Consider the following 20,417-nt stretch of genomic DNA (forward strand, 5'->3'; position numbering starts at 1 on the left):
AAATAATACTGCCATTAATAATAAAAAGCAGACATAGACTTTGGTGGATGGAAAATACTTGTCATTGATCAGTTATTTATGATATTGTCTCTCCCCTTGTATAGAATTTTATACAGAAGTCTGAATATGATTTGCAAAAGCAACGAATAAGGAATGAACAGAAATGTGTTCCAAATTTTTATACTGGTGATGGATACACGCAAAGAAAAAGCTTTGTTTGCACAATGAAATGCATTGTCACTTTCATTTTGGCCATGCTTGATATTGTCACACTATTAACAATGCTCTTTCAATTAACGCCTGTCCATGAATTTTCTGTTACCTATCATATTTTCACAGGAATGGATCCACAAAATCACAGACAATTTATTAATAAAAAGTAAGGTGGGAGAAACTAAGGGGAGAGACAATTATGGACGCACTAAATTGTCTAAACAGCCGGATCAAACTTCGGTGCAACTAACTAAAAAAGAAAATAAATTGATAGATGAAAATGAGGAGGTATATGGTATAGGATATCTTAATCCTGCATTTGATGAAAGTCAATGTAATGTTATACATACACCTGAAAGTTCACCAGTTGATATCGTTCATCGAAGTCGGAAATCTTCCGTAAAATCTGAGAAAGTAAAAGCTAAAATCGTAGATGTTAGTAGGACTGTTAGACGAAAATTAGATATGAGTTCTGTACCCGATGTTGTTCAAACCTCTCAACCACAAGTCGTTCATATAGATGACGATCCACCTTCTTCATCCCCTGATACAGATGTGTATATGACCGATGAAGAATTCTTTTTGTCGAAAAATAGCACATTGTTTTCCCAAGTTTCTTCTAATACACTGATTACTACAGATTCAAAACCGTTTGACTATAACACACAGATGAATCCCTTCCGTATCGTTGAAGTGAGAGAAATGGAAATAATAAAGTCAGTTGCATCTCCCGAAGATCATGTAATATTACCAAGTGCGAATGTCAGTGTAGGATTAATGCCACAAGTTGTTGAAAGAGTAGAGATTATTGAAGACACAGAAACAGAACCAGAGTCAGTAGATACTGATACAGAAGATAAAGAATCTAGGGTAAAAATATGTAGTGGAGTTAGTAGTGGAAATCAAACTGTTAATAAGAAAAGAGAACTTATTCCTATTTTAAAAAAGAAAAGAACAGTAGACCCGTATTCGGCAAAAAGCATTAAAAAATTAACTCTTAAATTAGATGTTGAGGATAACGCATCGGATAATCAAATTTCGAATCGCAAGTTAATAAAAAGTCCGCAATTTTCGTGTAAAGTAAATAGATTTGAAAAAAATTCCATGTGGAAAGATACGGATAGCATAGCTGAATATCTTATTCTTGAAGATAATGAAATGAACGCAAAGTTAAACTCAAAATGTACCGCTGATCTTTCTGTCACGTCAGAGATCAGTCCTAGAAAAGGCAGGGAAGAGCACAGTAATGGCAAAGAATTGACATCGAAGAAAGATACAGATTTTTCAAAATCACGTAATACTATCAATCATAATGTTGATGAAAAAAACACGAAATTATCGTTATTCAGACGTACTAGAAGTATCTCAAAAGACGATACGTTAGAAGATTGTGAAAGCTTCTATGGAAGCGATAAAGAAACAGATGATGTTTTAATTTTTTCCGATGACACGGAAATTGATGTTGGAAGTTCCAGCTCAGATGGAGAAGATCTAAATTTAGGAGAGCATGTTGAGCACCTCTTGGGCAAGGTAATTCTAATAACACATATCTTGCCATTGTAAGATCTACCTTGTATATGTTATGTATTATTAATAATATAATTCGTGCATAATAATTGCAATTATAATTTTAATATTTGGTAGATACATAATAATAGGTGAAGGTTAACATAATATGAAGGAGTTTAATACTTTATAAAATTTTTTATAATTTTGTTGCATATAGATACAGGCTGAAAAATTATCACAGGAAATACAACAGAAAGCAGAAGTAAAATTTTCTAGTGAGAAGAGGTCTTTCAAAGTTTCAACTAGTTTATCCAGAACCGGCTTGGAGAAAAGTATTTTGGAATTTGAACAAGCTGCACAACGTATGTTACATAGGATGGATGTTATGTTGATGAGCATTGGTGGCATTACTAATGAAAAAGATCCAACTAAGCGACTGGAGGTTTGTATAGTGTTACTCTAAAAATCTGAAATTACATTATATCAGGTACAACCCGCGATTTTGTGTACCCGAAGCTGGAATTGAATCGGAACGGATTGACATTCCTATTCTAGAACTGAAGAAATATTTCTGATTTAACCCGATATTTCCGTAATTTCAGGTATATATATATTCCTAATCCTAATACATGTACGTATTTCAGGTACTAAAATCAGAAGTTAGTACTCTTGCACCAGATGCAGCAGCATTGATTAGTAAAGGCGATGGTCTAGTCATGACAGTGCACATATCCGATCCTGTTAGGGCTGAGAAGATAAAAAATGAACATCAAGATAAATTAAGAAGTAAATGGCACCAAGTTATGTCCGAAATAGAAACAAGACGCACACAAGCGCAACGAGCAGAGGAACTACTACGACAGTATAATAACATAGTAGCAGAGTTTGAAGACTGGTTCCGTGATGTGCCATTGAAACTTGAACAAGTAAATAACTACGAGGGCCAGTTAGAATCGTTTACTATAGAATTTGATGCTAAACAAGAACAAATTAAAAAATTAAACGACTTGGCTGTTGAATTGAAAAGATTAAATATTGGATATTCTGAAACTATACGATATAGTATCAATAGTAGATGGCAAGAAGTTAGTTCACAATTCAAAAGATTTAGTGGTAGCAAGGATAAGGACAAGCATGTGACAGACAAGAAAGTCGAAGTGGTATGTTCATACATCTCATTTTCGATTGGGTTAAAGAGTTTTGTTTATATTGGTCTTATCTTCTTTAGGATTTAGGAGGAGTTGATATGCAAGAATTTACTGCAAGAGTCAATAAGATCAGAGAGGCTGTCGTAACCGTGACAAGATCTCTAAATTCTATACCATTGAATGGCGATGATTACGAAATGTTTTCGAGTCAAGAAGATTGTCTGAAAAAGATCAGTAACGCATTAAATATTCTAAAACCGAGTATTGAAGAGATCAACACTGTTTTCGAAAATGTTGCTTCGCAATTGAGAAGAGAGCAAGCCGAACAAATTAGACGTTTGAGTGATAAATTACGGGACGAATGGATAAATGTCAACCAAAGTTACGTGGAAAGGTATAATCGTTGGAATAAATGTCACGAAAAGTGGAAAGAAATTTGCAACACATGTCGAACGTTTTCCGACTGGATGGATAAAACGGAAGAGTCATTAAAAAAATTAAATTCTCTCGGTCAGAATAAAATATCAAAAACGAAGATATTTGAATTGGAGCAAGAGATCTCTAGAATGCAACGAACCATGAATAATATTAATGTTTCAAGTGCTAGTATTTTAAGTCGTGCTAGAATTGAAGATATAGTGGATCTAAGAGAAACGGTTGAAACGATAAAGCGGCGTTGGCAAAATATTGTAACAGACATAAATACACGAAAAGAAAAGTATGTAAAAATGTCAATAATAATCTATATTGCTTTATCAAATAGATTGTTTATAATGTTTATGAGTTTCATGTGTTAATACACGAAATAGTAATTCAAAGTTTTTGGTATGTATGTAGTATTGAAGGCAAAGCTTTTTCTCTTACTGAGCTATTTCAGTTGTGATTTGCCTTTGGTGCTGTAGTGATCAACTCAGAATAACCTCTATGTAAATTAAGAAGCATGAATTAACTAGAATTTAAATTGTATTGTACTTACGTTTTTTTGTATATCGATGTTTTATACATTTTAATTTTTGAAAACATCTTTTTTAAAAATTAGACCACTGTTACTTGTACATGAATAGTTTTTATATTTTTAAAATTGTATTTAATAATTATATACTTTTTTTTGAAGGAATTTTGCTATGGAAAAAAAAGTGAACAATGAAGGCAGAATCTTAGAAAGCGCTCATAACATTTTAGAACAAATTAATTCTTTATTGGTGTCAGCAGCAAATCCTTCAGATGAGACCTCTTTATCAATAAGATTGTCATTAATTAAGGTAAGTTTATTTACATTTATAAAATAATTAAAAGTTTTCATAAAGATGTACTGTTAATATTCGTGGCACTGTAATTATTTAACATGTTCTTAAAACATATATTAGTTTATAACTTCACTATGCTGAATTACTTATTACTTTTATAAACGATTTAAATAAATTTTTATTATCGAATATCTGATCGTAGAATATGTATTTTGAAGTAGTAGCCGTTATAACGTTATCAAATAAATTGAAACTGAACCTAATAATATCTTCCATACCATGACTGCACAATCTAGAGTGTGCCAAGACATAAATAGCAATGATCTGTGTCGCTCCTTTTACTATTAGATTAATATTCTTTACATACAATGGATTTTATAAAAAATGTTAATTTAAAATAATTATTATCTTTAGGCTAGGCAAGAGGAACTTCTCTCCCGTAAGAGAGCATTACAGAATTTAATAAATCAAAACGGTATTCCTTCGGGAGAAGATGAATGTAATAAATTACTTGCAGATATGGATAAGGTATCATATTAAATTTATTTGAAATACATAAATCGAAATATTATGTGTCATAAAATTGTAAACGATTCTAATTTAAGTAATTTACTTAAATTAATTTTCCAGGCTAACACAAGCCTTTCCAGTCACCGTGAATATGTCGAAAATAAACTTGCATCTCTTAAAAAATATATTTGTACCTTGGATAATGTTATGACGTGGGTTATGGAAACCCGAACGAGAATATATATATCCCGAGAATTATCCCAACAAGAACGAGCCGAAATTATTAGTAACGTTATGGTAAGTGTGAAAGTATGTATTTAATGCAATGCAAAATTTTATGCAGAAAATAAATTAAGAACATTTTATATTGTAGACTAAGGTCGAAGACCGAGAAATGGAAGTAAAAGATGTATTAGAGAATTATACTAATTTAGAAAAAGAATGCGAGTCTGCGAAACAGCCTATTTCTGTAGAATTACAAGTAAGTAGAATAATTTATATTATAGTAAATTTAATATAATTTTCTTCAAAAAGAATAAATCGTAATAAATTTTCACTCACCAAATTATTTGCCTGTTTCAAAATTCGTATTATATCTGCATAAAAGATTTACTATTTAAATATTTGAATATTCCGTTACAACGAGGTACCAACTATGTAAAAAGTAATTGTTACTATGTTCATACTTTTAATTCTGTAGAAAAATTAAAGTTGAAAAAATGGCGCTCTGACAAATCAGTTTTCGAACTAACGGTCTGGCGTGCGGGCAGACCGTGCGTTAATAATTTGTATTTTCAGCTTTGTGTTCTGTTTCGTGTTCAATTTTGTTTTACCTCTTGTGTCTTTAATAGGAGAAATTGAAAAAGCTAAGAGAAGATTGGCAGTTTGTGAAGAACAATGGAGAATCATCGAATCATGAGGTCAAAACTACAGTGGCAGTTGGACCGGCGTCACAAGGAATCGGTGAGTCTTTTACATTTAGATCGTTAAAACGAAGAAATTATCTTAGAAATGTAACTTTTCCGATGATATCGACGTAAATACAATATTTTTAACGACTAGTATTAGCTAATGTCGATGTTAATTGCATGATTCGTCATATCGTATCGCACTTCATATTCTATGCGCGGGAAAGGAGTTCAATTTGAATTTGATGGTTGTCTAGTTTCGGCGTCTGCCGTAAGATGGAGTATTATTCGATACAGTAGAATCAGACTTGGTATATCGAATATGAAATATGTTTGTTAATTCTCAACCGCTATTTAATTCGATATTTTTATTTCGACCATATTTAAACATCTTTATAATTTACTTGTCTAAAATAAACATGTATCTACTTTCTTCTAATCTCTAAGTGTTTAAAACTAAAGCAGATGTAAAATATTTTTTAAATGTAATATTCTTTCAAATTTAAATTTTGTATATGGAATGTTATTGGTCAAACAGTATATCCGAAGTGCATCTCGCAAACACGTAACAGGTTTCTTTATATCGGCAATTTGTAGAGAAAGTAGTCGCGTGCAGTTGGCCTTTAAAAATTCAATAGCAATGAAAGCCGTTCTAACTCTTGCTAACTGTGTGCCTTTGCGACTGTTGGAGGATTTTCCGAGGAAGCTGGCAACTGAACAATAAATAGTACGTTTAGTCGGTCCGGTAAGCGTGGCCACATATCACTTCCACTCCATCCCGTACAACGATATATATCCGCCACGTTAAGTGCAGTCTTTTCACCGAGTAGTGGAACTCCCTTTTTTTTTTTACTTTCGCCCGTCGATCGATTTATGCATTCAGAATCGTCAACGGCGATAAATTACGCCGTGTCGTCGTTCTTTTAATCGGGGACTCTAACGATTCGTGCTCGAATCCTTTGACAGAAAACGAATCGACGCAATAAACCTGTACGATTTTAAAGTTGCGTCATGTTTCTCGTTTATACTTTAACAAATAAATAATCACAGAAATTCCAACTCGATCCATAGTTAGGCATCGATCGTTCGATCTAATCGTCGTTTTAATTGTCGCAATATACGTCTTTGAAGGAAATCGCGTTATCGTTAACAAAAGTACTGGAAAAGTATATTTAGGAAAATGAAACAACGTTAACGGTATATCGCAGAGAATATTACGTAAAAAATACATTTTCATTTTAAAATAAAAAGAAGGAAAAAGAAACGATTACATAATCCACAAACAGGACTGATAAATGTTGCTAGGAGTGTCGTCTTTTAATTAGAGGCCGATTTCCAAACGAGATTGTGAGATTTGGAAGGAGTTAATGCACGTTAGAATCGTTAAAATTTCTCGTTGTTACTAAAAGGCTTAAGCCCTCGTCGGGTACAGGACCATTAACCAGCTGAATTAAAATTTTACAGCAGCGCGCATGATTCAGAATCGCGTTGAATTTAATCGCGGCGGGTTCAGGAAGGAAGAACGTGAGATTGTTGATCCAAAAGCGGAGAGCTTAACGGAAAGGTCGACGGTTTGTAGTATAAGCGCGATCGTCGGGCCGCATAATGAGCGGATAAGCCGCCTAATGTAGTCGTGGTAGAACACCACCAGGCTGAAGATAGCTAAGGCTTCGTTATTCTCTGTTCTTCTTCGTTCTCTGTTTCCAACGCTTCCTTCCTCCATTGTCTTTCGCCTCTGTCAGACCTTTCGGTGTTACATCTAGATGAAATCAAGCTCGTTTGACTAAAGTTTGGGGGCCTACAAAAGGATTAAGCTGGCGCTTTTGATCCATCTTCTGGAATAATATTATTTTTTATTATTCTCTTTTATATCTCGTGTCCCTCGCTAATCGTTTTAGTATCTTTTCCATTCTGTCGCCATCAGGAATGTGCGAGTTCGATGTAAATGGAAATTCATACGGTTCATAGTCGTTGGGAGTTGGGAGTTCATTGATTTGATACGTAAGAGAGGATAATCGAGTTCTCCTTGCGCCCGATCGATTAGGGAAAAAATCTAGGCGGTCTCTTTTTATGTTTCCCTAAGGAATGCAGAGAAGGGATACGTTCATGCTGCCTTTCCCTTATCGAATCACTCCCAGAGGTTCGCCTCTTATCGTGATCAAACGCGTAACATTAGCCGACCGAGTCTCTGGTTTGTTACGATTACTCTGTTCTTATAGCACTGTTCTATAAGAGCAGAGTAAAGTAATCTCTTGAATAATTTTTTCTAAGAAATAAGACAAGGGGAGTGGAATATAATGAGAAAATAATATGCGCGACAACATCTAAAAAATTCGGCAATGTATTAGCGAATATCGATGCAGCCAAGAATGCTAGAAATTTAGGGATCCGTTGTTAATCGATAAATATTCAGATGTTCGTTAATTCGCGCGTCAATGAGTAACCGAGTGAGTTGTAGTATGTTACGTAGTATGTAGTAAACGCAGACAGTACATGGGAAAATAAAGCTGATTAACCGAATGAGCTTTTGGTAGCTTTTGCGCAACATAATATTTAGCAGTCTCGTGACGTGAAAACGGATTGTAGGTTGATTCGAGCTGACGCGATTAGCGGGATATATTGTGAGCCGTGATCACGTTAACGGTGAATTACGCCGATCCCAGAAAAGCTGCTCTCAACTAGCCTAGCGCGTGTACGTCGACGAAGAGGAACGGATGTTCACCTGAACAAACTCGTTCCTCGTTAGCGAGAGAGCTCATTAAGACTTTCATGTTCCTGTGGTCACGTTTTTTGCCTACAGTAGCAACATGGATTGAAAAGGCTAAAAAAAAAAAGAAAAAAAAAAGAAGAAACGCACGAAACTTTCGGCCTACAGAGCGCCTTTTAGCATCCGCCGTCAACGCGAGAAATGTTTAATCTTTTATTTCTCTTGTTCTTTTATTTGTTTATTACGGTCGAAACGTAAATTCGCCGAATATACGGATTTTCTAGCGCATTAGAAGTTAAACGTTATCGCACACGATAATTTACAATTAACGCAAATATAAAATATCGTAGGGCGAAAGTTGCAGACATAGATCATCGTGCAACGATATTTATCTCTTTATATACGCGATAGCGGATCGAACTCGGACAATTCGTAGGATCGTGTTTCTGCTGTACGCGGCGCGTTAGTGGCTGCAATAAAAAATACAGATAAAATTTTCCAGCGCGACCGTGGACACGTACGGATGAGAAATATCGGATGTTGTGCTGTTGTGCTGACACAGGGATTGTACTGTATGACGCTGTGCTAATTGCAGCAGGCTGTTGTACGAGAGACAGCTTTTTATGCGGCGACTGGTAATGACATCCGCCCTGTGCAGCTGACCCTCTATTATTTCTCACCGGTGCTGCTTTCCTATCGAACAAAATCCTCTTGGCAGGAGAACGCGCGTATTTATCTTGCCCCGAATTTCGAATTTCGCATATCAAAGCGCGCATTCAGCCCTTTTCATCATAAATGCCGTCACCGCTGGCCCCACTCCACCTCTACTCTCTGCCAATAATTCCTTCAAACTCTCCACCGAATAATGAATCTCCAGATGAAAATCGCTTTTCGACGTGCACCGAATTATAGCGTTCTTTGTGCCGCGCGATTATTCCACGGAATTTGCTTTCGCGCAAACTCGCCGCTGCTAGAGTGTCTTTCGGCCGCGAGCAGAAAAACACAATATCGTTGAACACGCTTTATTTTTTCGACGATTCGGGGATTTCTAACGCCGACCGAATATAATCAAAGGATCGTTTCGCTTATTCGTTGAGGCTCGGAGGCTCGCTTCGAGGAAAAGAGAAGAGCAACGTTTCGAAAATTTCTCAGCGAATTTTCCTTCAATTGCGGGACTAAATTTTTCGTTCGATTTCAATCAATATACGCAACGCGTTCGAAGAAAGTAAGAAGACGAGGGAAGTTGGTAGGGATTTACGTGGAAAATAAGAAGAAGGGCACTTCTCCGGGATCTAATAAGAGTCAGCTTAGCCGTGAAATTTTATTGTACTACGAAAAAGCTTCCAACGCTGATAGGGTGGTTTCGTCGTGCCATACGTTACTGGCACGCATGAATGCTCGTAGGATAGGCTTGTGGGTGGTGCGTAATATAGGACAGTGGTGGTGTATATAATCCCACTGGGTACATAGGTTGTAGAGAACGAATGACGAGGGGTGGATGGATGAGTGAAATAATGGTTTTTTGGGGCCTGCGTTAGACGCTGAAATATGTAATTCGATGGTGACCACGCATTACCGGCAATGAGATTTTGTATTAAAGGCTAATGTGGGAATTGTTATTTAAATTTACATTTTTTTCTTTGATATCGATTCGCTGCATTAACTCTCATTCACTCACGTACTCGCCGGTTTCATACGAGAATTTCGTGAAATATCTGGCAAAAGGTAGAGATATTTCTGTTAAAATTTTTTCATCGTTTCCACAAGCGCGCCGTATGCGAACAGCATTTTATTGTTCTTGCATTCACGATTTTTATTCCGCAGTCTCAAAGGTAAAATGATTCGATCGAACGTATAGATATACAAATACGTTCCTTGTCTAGGTCTAGACGAAGCGAATAAATTCATTCAACCGACTGAGATACGTCGGTCTGAGAAGAGCTTTGCATTCCTCTTATATCCGTTTCCATTCTGCTCGCCAGATACGTTCGACTTCGCATTCGAGCAAGAAACTTCACTCGCAAAACGAACGCACGCGTTCATCCAAATCGTACTAACGTTACTTGCTAACATTTTACTTGTGCGAAAAACTTGTATATCAAGTTGCTGGCGATGATTAATGCGCTTTATAAATTCGTTCGTATATAAAAATATAATTTGATTTACAAAGCTACGTATATAGATAGTAATCTACGAACGTATATACCATATACGGTAAAGCGGAATGCACTTGGAATTTAATCTTCCATAAAAAATAATCGAATAAAAAGACCAACAAGTGTAACAGAGCATAAATTACGTAGAGCCATATTATGAAGTTAATCGAAGGCGACGTCCTGTCTTCGCGTGGCTTCATTGTGTTCCAAGAATTCCTAAGAATACGTCGTTGCTAGTGAAGATTATCGTTTTAGTTATCATTCGTACTCGACAGACGACATATTTTATTCCATACCTTTGTCGTTTTCTTGCCGTGTCTAATTGCCTCGATGTGGCAAATTCCTTCGTTCGTTCGACCCGCGAGACCTTTCAGGGACGATCGAACGATCGTGCTCTGCGTCATCACAGTTTTATTTGTATGAAAGTAGCTGGCTATGTACTCGGTCGTCTCCGAGGCGACCGTCAGGTTCTTGTGCTCGAGGTTCCTCGTTAACGAGATCAAACGCTTGGCGTACAGGTGGATGATGGAGACTCCTCGAGTATCAGTACCTGTTAATTTGTCCTCGAATTGGAAAAGGGTTCTCTTTCAACCGATCGAGTGATTCACGTTGTCGAGGATACTGAAATAACTGGACGAGAGGTACCCGGGCTTTCTTCGGCAGCTTGCTGAACAAGTCAAGCAACGAGGAGGTAGCTGTAGTCTCGCAGAATATTCTCTTGTTCATGAATTTGTCATCCTTAACTTCTCGATATGCCGTGTCCTCCGACGAAACGTGAGACGCGTACGGATCCGGATAATCCTTGAAGAACGCTTCGCAAGCGGTCAGCTAAAAGTATGGAAGGACAGTTACTCTCTCGCTTTCCTTCATCGACTGAAATTTTAAACTATGCTACGTAAAATATTCTTGACGCGAATATCAAGGATCTACTTATCGTTTTACCGTGAATGTCTATGCAATTGCATATTTCAATTCCAGCGTGATCTAAGTAAAGATTTATCAGACATTGATAACGAATACTATCTTTAAATTTTACAAAATGGAAGTGGAAGAAACGGCTATAGAATGTTCCATAGGTCCCAAGAAATTTCCAAAACATTCCAAGAAATGGCGACGAAAGTGGATCGTGGAAATTCTCTTTTCTAACAACTATGTGAAAAGACAGAATTTAACAAACGTAAATTGATCGAACAAAACTGCAAACGAAACATACAAAATACGATTGAGTTATCCGAAGTGTTTTGCCTCTCGTTGCTTTTTATCTCGACTTCTCGGTTAGATTTTTTGCTCGTTTTCTGTTTTCCCTATTTTCTGGCCTTTCTCGCGACGAAGAGCACGCGCCGATCTATAGAGTTACTGACGCTTACTCGTTCATTCATACGCCACACCGAACTCCCGCCACCCGGTTATTCTTTCACCCTCTCTTATCGCAATTCATTAGTGAATCGTCAAGAGCTCCACAAACAGCGAACGTAGACCCTCATTAACGTAATTTCAATGATAATAACGCTTCCACGATTTTAAATGCGTTTATCGTTGTGTTTGCCCCGGACAATGATCGTGACTCCGTGCGCGGAATTGCGTGCAAATGCGATATATTTCGTCCCACTCCACAGGAATTCTGGTCATAACATTCTAAGGTTAGGTATAGCAATTTCACAATTGCCCCATGTATTGCTATCTTCTTTTAATCGACGCTTCATACGCGATATTCTTTATTCGTTTAAAGCCGTTCCCGACCATTTTCCCATCTTACCTGCGATTTTAATTCCAATTCGGCATCGTTGACTCTTCGTAAAATCTATTTTGTGTTATCAAAAACGTTCACGCCGAACGTACGCGTCGACGCTTCTCGTTTGTTCGAAACTCGAGCATCCCTTTCTTCTTCGTCTTTCCTGCCACGTTCCTTCGCAAGTTCCGTGTCCGATTTCTTCGAAAAATCATCCGAGTCCGATGTCCAACTCCAGGAAAGTGCGAGTCGTGTCCCAACGGGGATGATCCTCGTGTTAAGTCGACTATTTTCGGGTCGGAATTAGTGCAACGAGATAGGAGTGGCGATTGCATCGTGCGGATCCGTTAGAGAGCTGTAACAATTAGCGGCGCCGGTGGAGAAGAAGGACGGCTGGTTTCTCCAGTTTCGTCCTGGTCGAAGCTGTCTAAGCCGTGTTCATTACTGTACCGACGATCGGGCTGCTCGACGATGAAGAGGGCGGGAGAGGACGATAGAGGGGCGACAGGGGCACACGAACAGAGTTAGGGGCGGTTTAAGCGAGCGTAGCCACGGCGGTCAGGCTTGTAATCTGACGGTGGTAGGTCGTTCGGTTGGTCGGGGTAAAACGGTCCATTAAGACCGGGTAGCAGTTAGTGGTCATGCTATAGGAAGCAGCCAGCTTACTAATGCCAGCCGTGGTTCATCCCCGCAAGGGCCGTTAACCGGGGTCAGACCTGGGGCTGATTTCACCTTCGCGGAACTTGGATTTCGTTCGACCGCGTCCCGTTTTCCCTTGTTTTCCGCAAACAGAACGATGCATCATGCTGCCCTTCCGTTCTATCCGTGATCAATTGTAACTCATTCTCCGCGTCTCCAAGGGATGTATTTGTCTTCTGTGAACTGGAACGATCGGAGGGTTCCTGGTGTTATCTTTAACCAGCGTGCAGTGGAATGCTAGATATCGTTGGTCGGGTCGGGTTTGTTTGTTCTTATTTGGAAGAAATCATTAATCTACGAGTTTCGTAGATGGTGTGAATTATCACTTCTCGCATCGTTTAAAGTCACGCCTTTTTAGGACCGTAAAATTGTATACAACACGAAAGATTAAATTGGTTAAACGTTAGTTTTGTAAAATGTATCCAATATTGGAATCACGTAGCAACGTTTACAAGCGCCGGTCCATAGAAAGTTATACTCGAATAATTGATACAACGCCACGAGAAATTTTAACACTGATACCTGTACTAGTAAAATGTATTCGAACGAGTCGATATATTGTCATAGGTCCGGTTCCTGATAAACCCTACAGTTAGACCTTGTCTAGCGATAAACCAGATTTATTGATCGTATTATTGGACCGATTAACGAAACACGCAGACTAGTTAACGCTTTCACGCGTAGTTCTTACACGTGTACGCGTACCCAGGAAAGTTTAGCCGCGGTGTAACTTGAGCGCTAGCTGGGCATCAAGTTGACGATGTTATCGGTATGGTACGTGCTCCAGCAAATTACCGTGCACGTATATGTATTACGTACACATCGTGTCTAGTGTGTCTACGGTCTTGCGTACGGATATCCGAGTCGCGCGTGGAGGACGGGTAAGCAGAAGTTACCAATGCAGAGGGACGAACCCCCTTAAACGCGCGCCGACTCGGGGGTGGTTTTGCCTTTACGAACCAAAGTTTGATTACTGTTTTCACTGCGGGACTGCCGCGCAAGTGTAATACGACGTCCAAACCCGATACATTCTCGAGTCGTTACTTCGTCGATGTTAGAATTCGCGTGGTTCTTGTTTAACTTGCTCGTCGAGTTCGGTCTCTACGTGAAATAATTCGCGGCGTGTAAGGCTTCGTTTTATCGGCCCTTCGTAGGTATTCATTCGCATAGCCACCAGGGGAATTTTCTCCGAAAGAAATCACTTTCGGTCGTAGTTGGTACGTTCTTTTACGACTCTGATAGTAGTCTTTCGTTCGTCTCTTTGAAAACGTAGCGTTGAAAGGGAAGGAAGGAAAGAGAGGGAAGATTGGAAGGGAAAGGAGAGAAAGTCGTTGAGGGACTGATAGTTGGATTTGTCAAGCGTACGAGGCTTTCTTGCAAGCCTATGGTTTAGACAGCGAAGGCTGGAGAACGCGATTGTACGAATAAAACGATTGGCTCGAGAACATCTCCGCGATAAATCGAGAGCAGACTCAACACGAAAGTTTCGCCAACGGTAATTTTATTACGTGTAAGTTCGTAAACCTGGGAATATCGTAGCATACAGACGCTTAGTATACGTACAGTATATACTTAGTATACGGACAACGATAATTTTATTACGCGTAAGTTTGTAAGATCTGGGAATATACCGATATACAGAGAATTTGAAACGTACTCGCGCAAGCGTTTCTCCGTGACGAAGGTCCACCATGATAGTCGACGTCGTTACACGGACGATGAGTTTTTCATAGCGGCGTTTAAAGGACGTATAACGCGTCATCCTGGTGGTGTTCCTCGATTTCCTTCGACCCATCGAAGCAGAAGTAGAAGACACCGTGGACGTAGCGTTCGAGTCGTTAAATCGTCGCAGCAATTTAATAATGTCACGATGCTAACCTTGGACTTAGGAACGAACTGATCTTTGACGCTCGTTAAGGTGGTGTTAGTAATAACTTTTATAGCTTCCGGCGGACGTTAATGTCGTTATAACGCGAAGACACAACTAGCTCTAGCTTCGTCGTTTCGTGTCCGAGCAACGCGAGCTCGAACGATGTCCGATCGCGAATCCTCGCCTTGCCATTTTATAGTGGAATGCGTTCACGATCCTCGAGAATTGCGTTCGTTCAATCTTTCGCTGAAATTTATTTCCTCTCGATCTTCTCCGGTCGCATAGTTTCCTTTTCGTATCCAAACCTTGGGACGTAATTAATTCGCTACGCTCGTGTCCGTCTACGGAACTTTGCGCGGCAAGTTTCTCGAGGGGATGGAAAAGGATATTTCCCGAAGAGCATCGGGTTAGAGGGAAACTTTGATTTGACTTGCACGCGACCACTTTCGCACGAGTCTACGGTTAAGTTAGGACCTGTTTCGTCATCGAACAGGTAGCGATTGCACGAAATTAGAATTCTTGTCTGCGGTCGAGGTCGGCGCTCGAACTTCTCTTTGAAAGTACGTAATTATTCGGCACGATCGTGGCCAACTGCCTTCCTTTTTCAGCATCCGATCTGTGCATATTTCTTTAAACTTTTAATTTAGATTATCCGTTCGATTTTATCTTATCGTCGATTATCAACCACTTGGGATTAACCACTGGAGAAAAAGAAATTTCATATAAATCGGGTCAAGAGTATTTATTTTCGGACGAGGATATCGGAATATCCTTGTTACTTGTGAGTAATCGAAATATTAATCGCGTAATTTCGAAATATCGTTTATTCTTCGCCTTTGGACGAGAGACCGTCGAAAGCATCGAGGCGTAGTTGCTTCTAATTTTTGAACGGGGGTTTCGTCGTCGGATTTCGCGACGTTCCCCGGCAAAAGTTGGCGCGATTGTACGCGGAGAGGAGAGGCGAGGACGGCGCCGGGGGAATAATACGCGAGCGTTCCAGAATCCAGAGTTTCGCACGGAGGGAACAATGGACAAGATTAATGGGAAATGGCGTGAGCGCGGAGCCAGTTCCGAGGATCCTAACACAAGCATAACGAGAGGTCGGTCTTGCATAATCTGTCTTGCGGTGTTGCTGGGAAGCATCGCGACGCCGGATTATTGGAACATTTATGGCAGAGAATTTGATATCACGGTCGGATCTTCGAAATCGCTTTGGAAAATCCGCCAGTCGACCGTATTTCATTCACGTCGCAGGAATTTTTGGGTCTAAATGCTGACCGATATCGCAGCCAGAGGTATGATTTATGCGGTCCGTGATTTAATCCGTGCTTCGAGAGCACTCGTGAAATAAAACAGGGATTTAATTAAAAGCGCTTGTAACGCGTTGATTCTTTTTTTTTTTTTTGCTTGCCCGATAAAAAAGATAGCTGCCACGAATTAATTTGTAAACGCGTTTAACGCGAGACGAGCTCGTATTTCTTTTTTCTTTTGCGTCTTTTGTCGAGAGGAAATGAAAGTAGCACGCAGGAATAATCTTCGAGCTGTTGTGACTCGGAGGCATTCCTTTTTTAAATCTCGTCCGAGTAATCACCCGTGCTTCGGTCGAGATTAAAAACCAACCTACGGATATTAGCTAACCGCCCATCAGCGACTGTAAATCGAAGAACGCTTCGCATTTCTCGGGTTCGTCCGGTTTGTTCAGCCTTTGTTCGATGTAGCGCGCGATCGTATTGTTCCTCCTTGCGCGTTTCGTTTGTGTCGTGGAAAATGCACCATCGAAAAAAGAAAAAAAGGGTTTGGACTTCCCATTTACTTTGCTCCGGTCGTAAGAATCACGGAAATCTCACGAGATTGACGTACGTTTTATCCGCACGGTTGAAACCCATTTGTCGATATCGATAGTGGCGGTGGTCCGCTCTAAATTCAATTCAGCCCGCAAATCGAGAATTCTAATAGACGGCTATAATTTCGCCGCGGATCGTCGATCGTTTTCCGTCGCTCTTCGTTCGGCATTTAAAAATCAGGTCGAGATAAATTGATTTGCAGAAAAGCAATCGACGAAAATAAAAAAATGGAAGAGAAACTAAGAGCAAGAAGAGCGGGGAAGAATTGAAAGTAAAAAAGACGGTAGCAATTTTTCGTAGCGTGTTGGTTTATTCGAGGACGTATTCGAGGGACGCATCACGGTTCCTACACTTACGACAAGCCATAGAATAGCATATTGAAAAATCCCCGTCTTACACTGACACGCTACCGCTCTCCTCTCGTCTCCTCGTTCTTTCCTTTTCGCTTCTCGTCCGCTACCAGCCGAGGATGAATGCGTGCGAGGGTGCCACGAATGGTAGCAGGTGCGCCGCGTGAATTTATCGCGGCGAAGGAGCTCGACTTATGAGCGCTGCTTGTGATTCGAGTCGACCAAGAAGTTCGCTCCACGCTCGGCCAGTGATCGATAATCTTTCAGCTTGGAACTGACAGTACCGAGACGTCCTTCCTTTTCGTCGATCGATTTTTGGGGATTCTTCGTCGCTACAATTACGATACTTTTCGCTAAGTTTAGACCCATTTGCTCCTACAAAATGATATTATAAAAAATCGTCTTGCAAATATTAAAAAGGAAAATTTATCTAATAAAAGAATAAATTAAAGATGAAAGAAGGAAATTGTCTTGGAGTTCGAACGTATGCGGATCGGATAGTTAGCATTCGTTTGGCTAATTAAGAAGGTTCGCTTCGTTCAATCGGTTTGTCGAACTTAACGTACGAAATGCGTGTATCATAACGCGATATATTCTTGGCCCAAAAAGCGTTCTCGATATTGGCACGGTTATGCGAGGGAAGAAGGTAAAGGTGAGACGTTGGAAACATTTGAAATCAGTGCGTTCCCTGGGGACATCTCGTAAATCGTGCGCCCCGTTGTTGGCGCCTTTCCACGTGCCACCCTCTGGTTCTTTGCTTCTCTACATCTTGCTGCTTTCTCTTCGTGCCTTGAATCCTATCTCTGTTTTTCTTCCTTTCTCTCTTCGTCTCTCTTACGCAGGAAATCCAGGGAAATCCGAGAAAAATCGCGTTATCGCTAACCCGTGAAACAGAAGCCGTAACAGAAAGGACGACTTTAGAACGCTCGGGGACAAAGTATTCTTCCACAGCCAGTAGTACTATCGCGAGTTTCATATTTTTTTCTCTTCTCCTTTTCATTATAATCTTCCCATCTGTTTTTCATTAACCGGTGAATTTTTATAGCGATGTTTGAAATACGACGGTCGTTTCTCGCGGAATTATCGATGACGATAGAAGTCGGACGACGACGTTGATAATTCTTTTCTCGAATCCTTCTGTTCCTCGATGCCAGTTTCGTTTGTTTGCTCTCGAAACGAGCTATATTCGAAAGCTGTTCATGATCGTAACACCACGGTACGCTCTTTTTCCCCCCCCCCTAGAAAATTTATCGTTTCCTTTTAAGGGAACAGCGTAACTTTAAAACCTCGCAACGTTCTTTACGAAGCGTAAGTCTGTGGTGTTTTCAGTTTTTCTTCCGATATTTTCCATTTTCGGTAACTTCCGAACGAGAGATTCGGCTTTTAACGCTGCTGAATTATTTTCACTTCGATGTCTCGTTGGCTGCTCTCTGTGTCACGATAGAAAAGTTCTTCTTCATCAGGGAAAAGCTTTCCCACGGTTTTCGCGCCGTAGATTACAATGCTCGTTCACCGTGTTCTCTTCCTTTTCCTTTTTTCTAGTTCTTATCGCGCTTTAGCTTTCTCATCATCTTCATTCGCGTACAGTTGATTTTTCCACGCAAGCGATCCCAATATTTCAGAAATATATGAACGCGTCGAACGAATAAAAAATAGAAAATTTGAGAAAAAATAGCAAATGAATATTTTGCTTCCGTTGTATGCTTCTTTTCTAGCAATGACGTGATTCGGTGACGTGTGTGTGCTCGCGGAGTAATTTCGATGGCCGCGGTACGTCCGCTGTTTTGCAAATATTGATCGTGAAAAAATAGTCGGTGTCTCCGATACGAAGACAGCTTCAACAGGGCTGCATGGAATCGAATTTCTCATCGAGGATCGTGTAATCTGGGTCGAGCGTATATCGTTGTTACCGTAGAATATTGGCGATTGTTCGATACAAATTCAACCTCCGTTCGCCTAGCGTTGTCACCGAAAGAAAAGAAGAGAAAAAATGGTCGGTAGAACGAATGCAACCACTGGTTAAAGTCATCGAGAAGAAGCTCCAATATTTGGTCTCTTCGAACAGAAAATTGCATATCGCTACTGGGTTGATCGAACGAGCCTCGCTGGCAGATTAACGCACTCCCCTCTCGTTCCTGGTGATAACCAAAAAAGTAGAATTTTTACTCTTCTCGTAAAAGTAGATCGAACGATTGTTACGATTCGGGCAGATACAGAAAAATTCTACTCTCGACTAAATCGACTTCGTGCGAGTTTTAACAGCGTTGTCCGAGGATCGTAGCAAACTTGAATTGGATTCGAGTTCCGCGGAAACGTAGGATACGGTGGGTTATAATTCACGTGTATCGCATGCATAAACGGCGTTGTTGTCACCAAGGTCGAAACGAACGAGCAACGCCAGACGACGTCGATCCCGTTAATCGACTGTAAGCACTTTGCTCCGACTGGGACGATTTCCGCTAGAAACGCTTCGCAAATTGAGTTCGTCACGGTCCGGCGAATTAACGTCTAATAGTCTGTCCTCGAGAATGGAATTAATTATTTCGGTTTCAAGTCGTTGATATTAAATGCACCGATTAACATTCAGTTATAACGACGACCAGTTACGTCAATTTCGTCTGTTCTGCGCGTTAAAGTTGCCCGATGGCCGATCGCTTCCTATCACGTCCAAGTTGCGATTATTGGACACTCGTTTCGCTTGTTTCTTCGTGTTTAGGCGGATCCGGTAATCGAATAATTTATGGAGGCCAGAGAGGAAAGGTTTCGAACGACGTCGATTTCGCGATCCGATTAAATCAAACCTTGATCGTCGCTGTAATCCGATCTAGCAGACTCTTAAGCAGCTTACTTTTTCATTTGGTATTAATCTACTGTATTAAATACTTTCTAAATCAAAAGGAGAAAAGAAGTCGTTGTTTTGAAGTCGGAGAGGCTTGGTTAAAAAATATGAAAGGTAAGCGAAGAACTTCTAACGTTGTTCTCATCGAAAATAGCCAAGAATATCTAAAACTTAGGTAACTACTTAGGTACACGATGCGTTCAACCGTTCCATTAGACCTATGAAGACAAATAGATCTGAAAGTCCAACGAACCTTAGATAACGCGAAACTAAGCTGCTAGGGAAAAGGTCGGTTCCTTGTGAGGAGTTAAAAAGTTACAGAGAAAATTGTTACAACTGCGAACGGTAAAAACGAACTCGGAAGAATATTATTGATTCGTCGGAGTACTCGAAGACTCTTGTTGTACTTGTGGTACAACCAGGGTACACTTCGAAACACTTGTAAAACATTGCTCCTAGTGGCAAATTTTTATCGCCGAAAGATCTAGCGACGTTCTTCGAACGCTCTCGTTACACACACGCGCACCATAAATTATACATTTTTAAATACCTTCTATCGCGATAAATCATTCTTCATCGATAGAAAAGTAAATTATCGACGCGACAACGATAGTCGGAAGATACGAAGAAATATCGCTAAGCGTTAATTAATTTCCTAAATAATTGGAACCACTTGAAAATTCGTAAT

General features: G+C 39.9%; 1 protein-coding gene across 9 annotated transcripts in view; it reads left to right on the plus strand.

Annotated features, from left to right (window-relative positions):
* LOC100642674 (dystrophin, isoforms A/C/F/G/H) overlaps positions 1-20,417 on the plus strand; it is a 439,133-nt gene that overhangs the window by 20,761 nt on the left and 397,955 nt on the right. For 8 of the 9 annotated variants that reach the window (XM_048406314.1, XM_048406316.1, XM_048406313.1 and 5 more), the window contains 9 exons: positions 340-1,743; positions 1,940-2,164; positions 2,367-2,882; positions 2,951-3,588; positions 3,985-4,132; positions 4,532-4,645; positions 4,748-4,924; positions 5,001-5,108; positions 5,479-5,590. In XM_048406314.1, coding sequence (XP_048262271.1) covers positions 340-1,743; positions 1,940-2,164; positions 2,367-2,882; positions 2,951-3,588; positions 3,985-4,132; positions 4,532-4,645; positions 4,748-4,924; positions 5,001-5,108; positions 5,479-5,590 — 3,442 coding nt within the window. The remainder of the gene's footprint in view (positions 1-339; positions 1,744-1,939; positions 2,165-2,366; positions 2,883-2,950; positions 3,589-3,984; positions 4,133-4,531; positions 4,646-4,747; positions 4,925-5,000; positions 5,109-5,478; positions 5,591-20,417) is intronic. The other variant, XM_048406325.1, reaches the window with a different exon arrangement.

The sequence above is a fragment of the Bombus terrestris genome, chromosome 1 (genome assembly GCF_910591885.1).
Source record: "Bombus terrestris chromosome 1, iyBomTerr1.2, whole genome shotgun sequence".
In the NCBI taxonomy this organism is placed as follows: domain Eukaryota; kingdom Metazoa; phylum Arthropoda; class Insecta; order Hymenoptera; family Apidae; genus Bombus; species Bombus terrestris.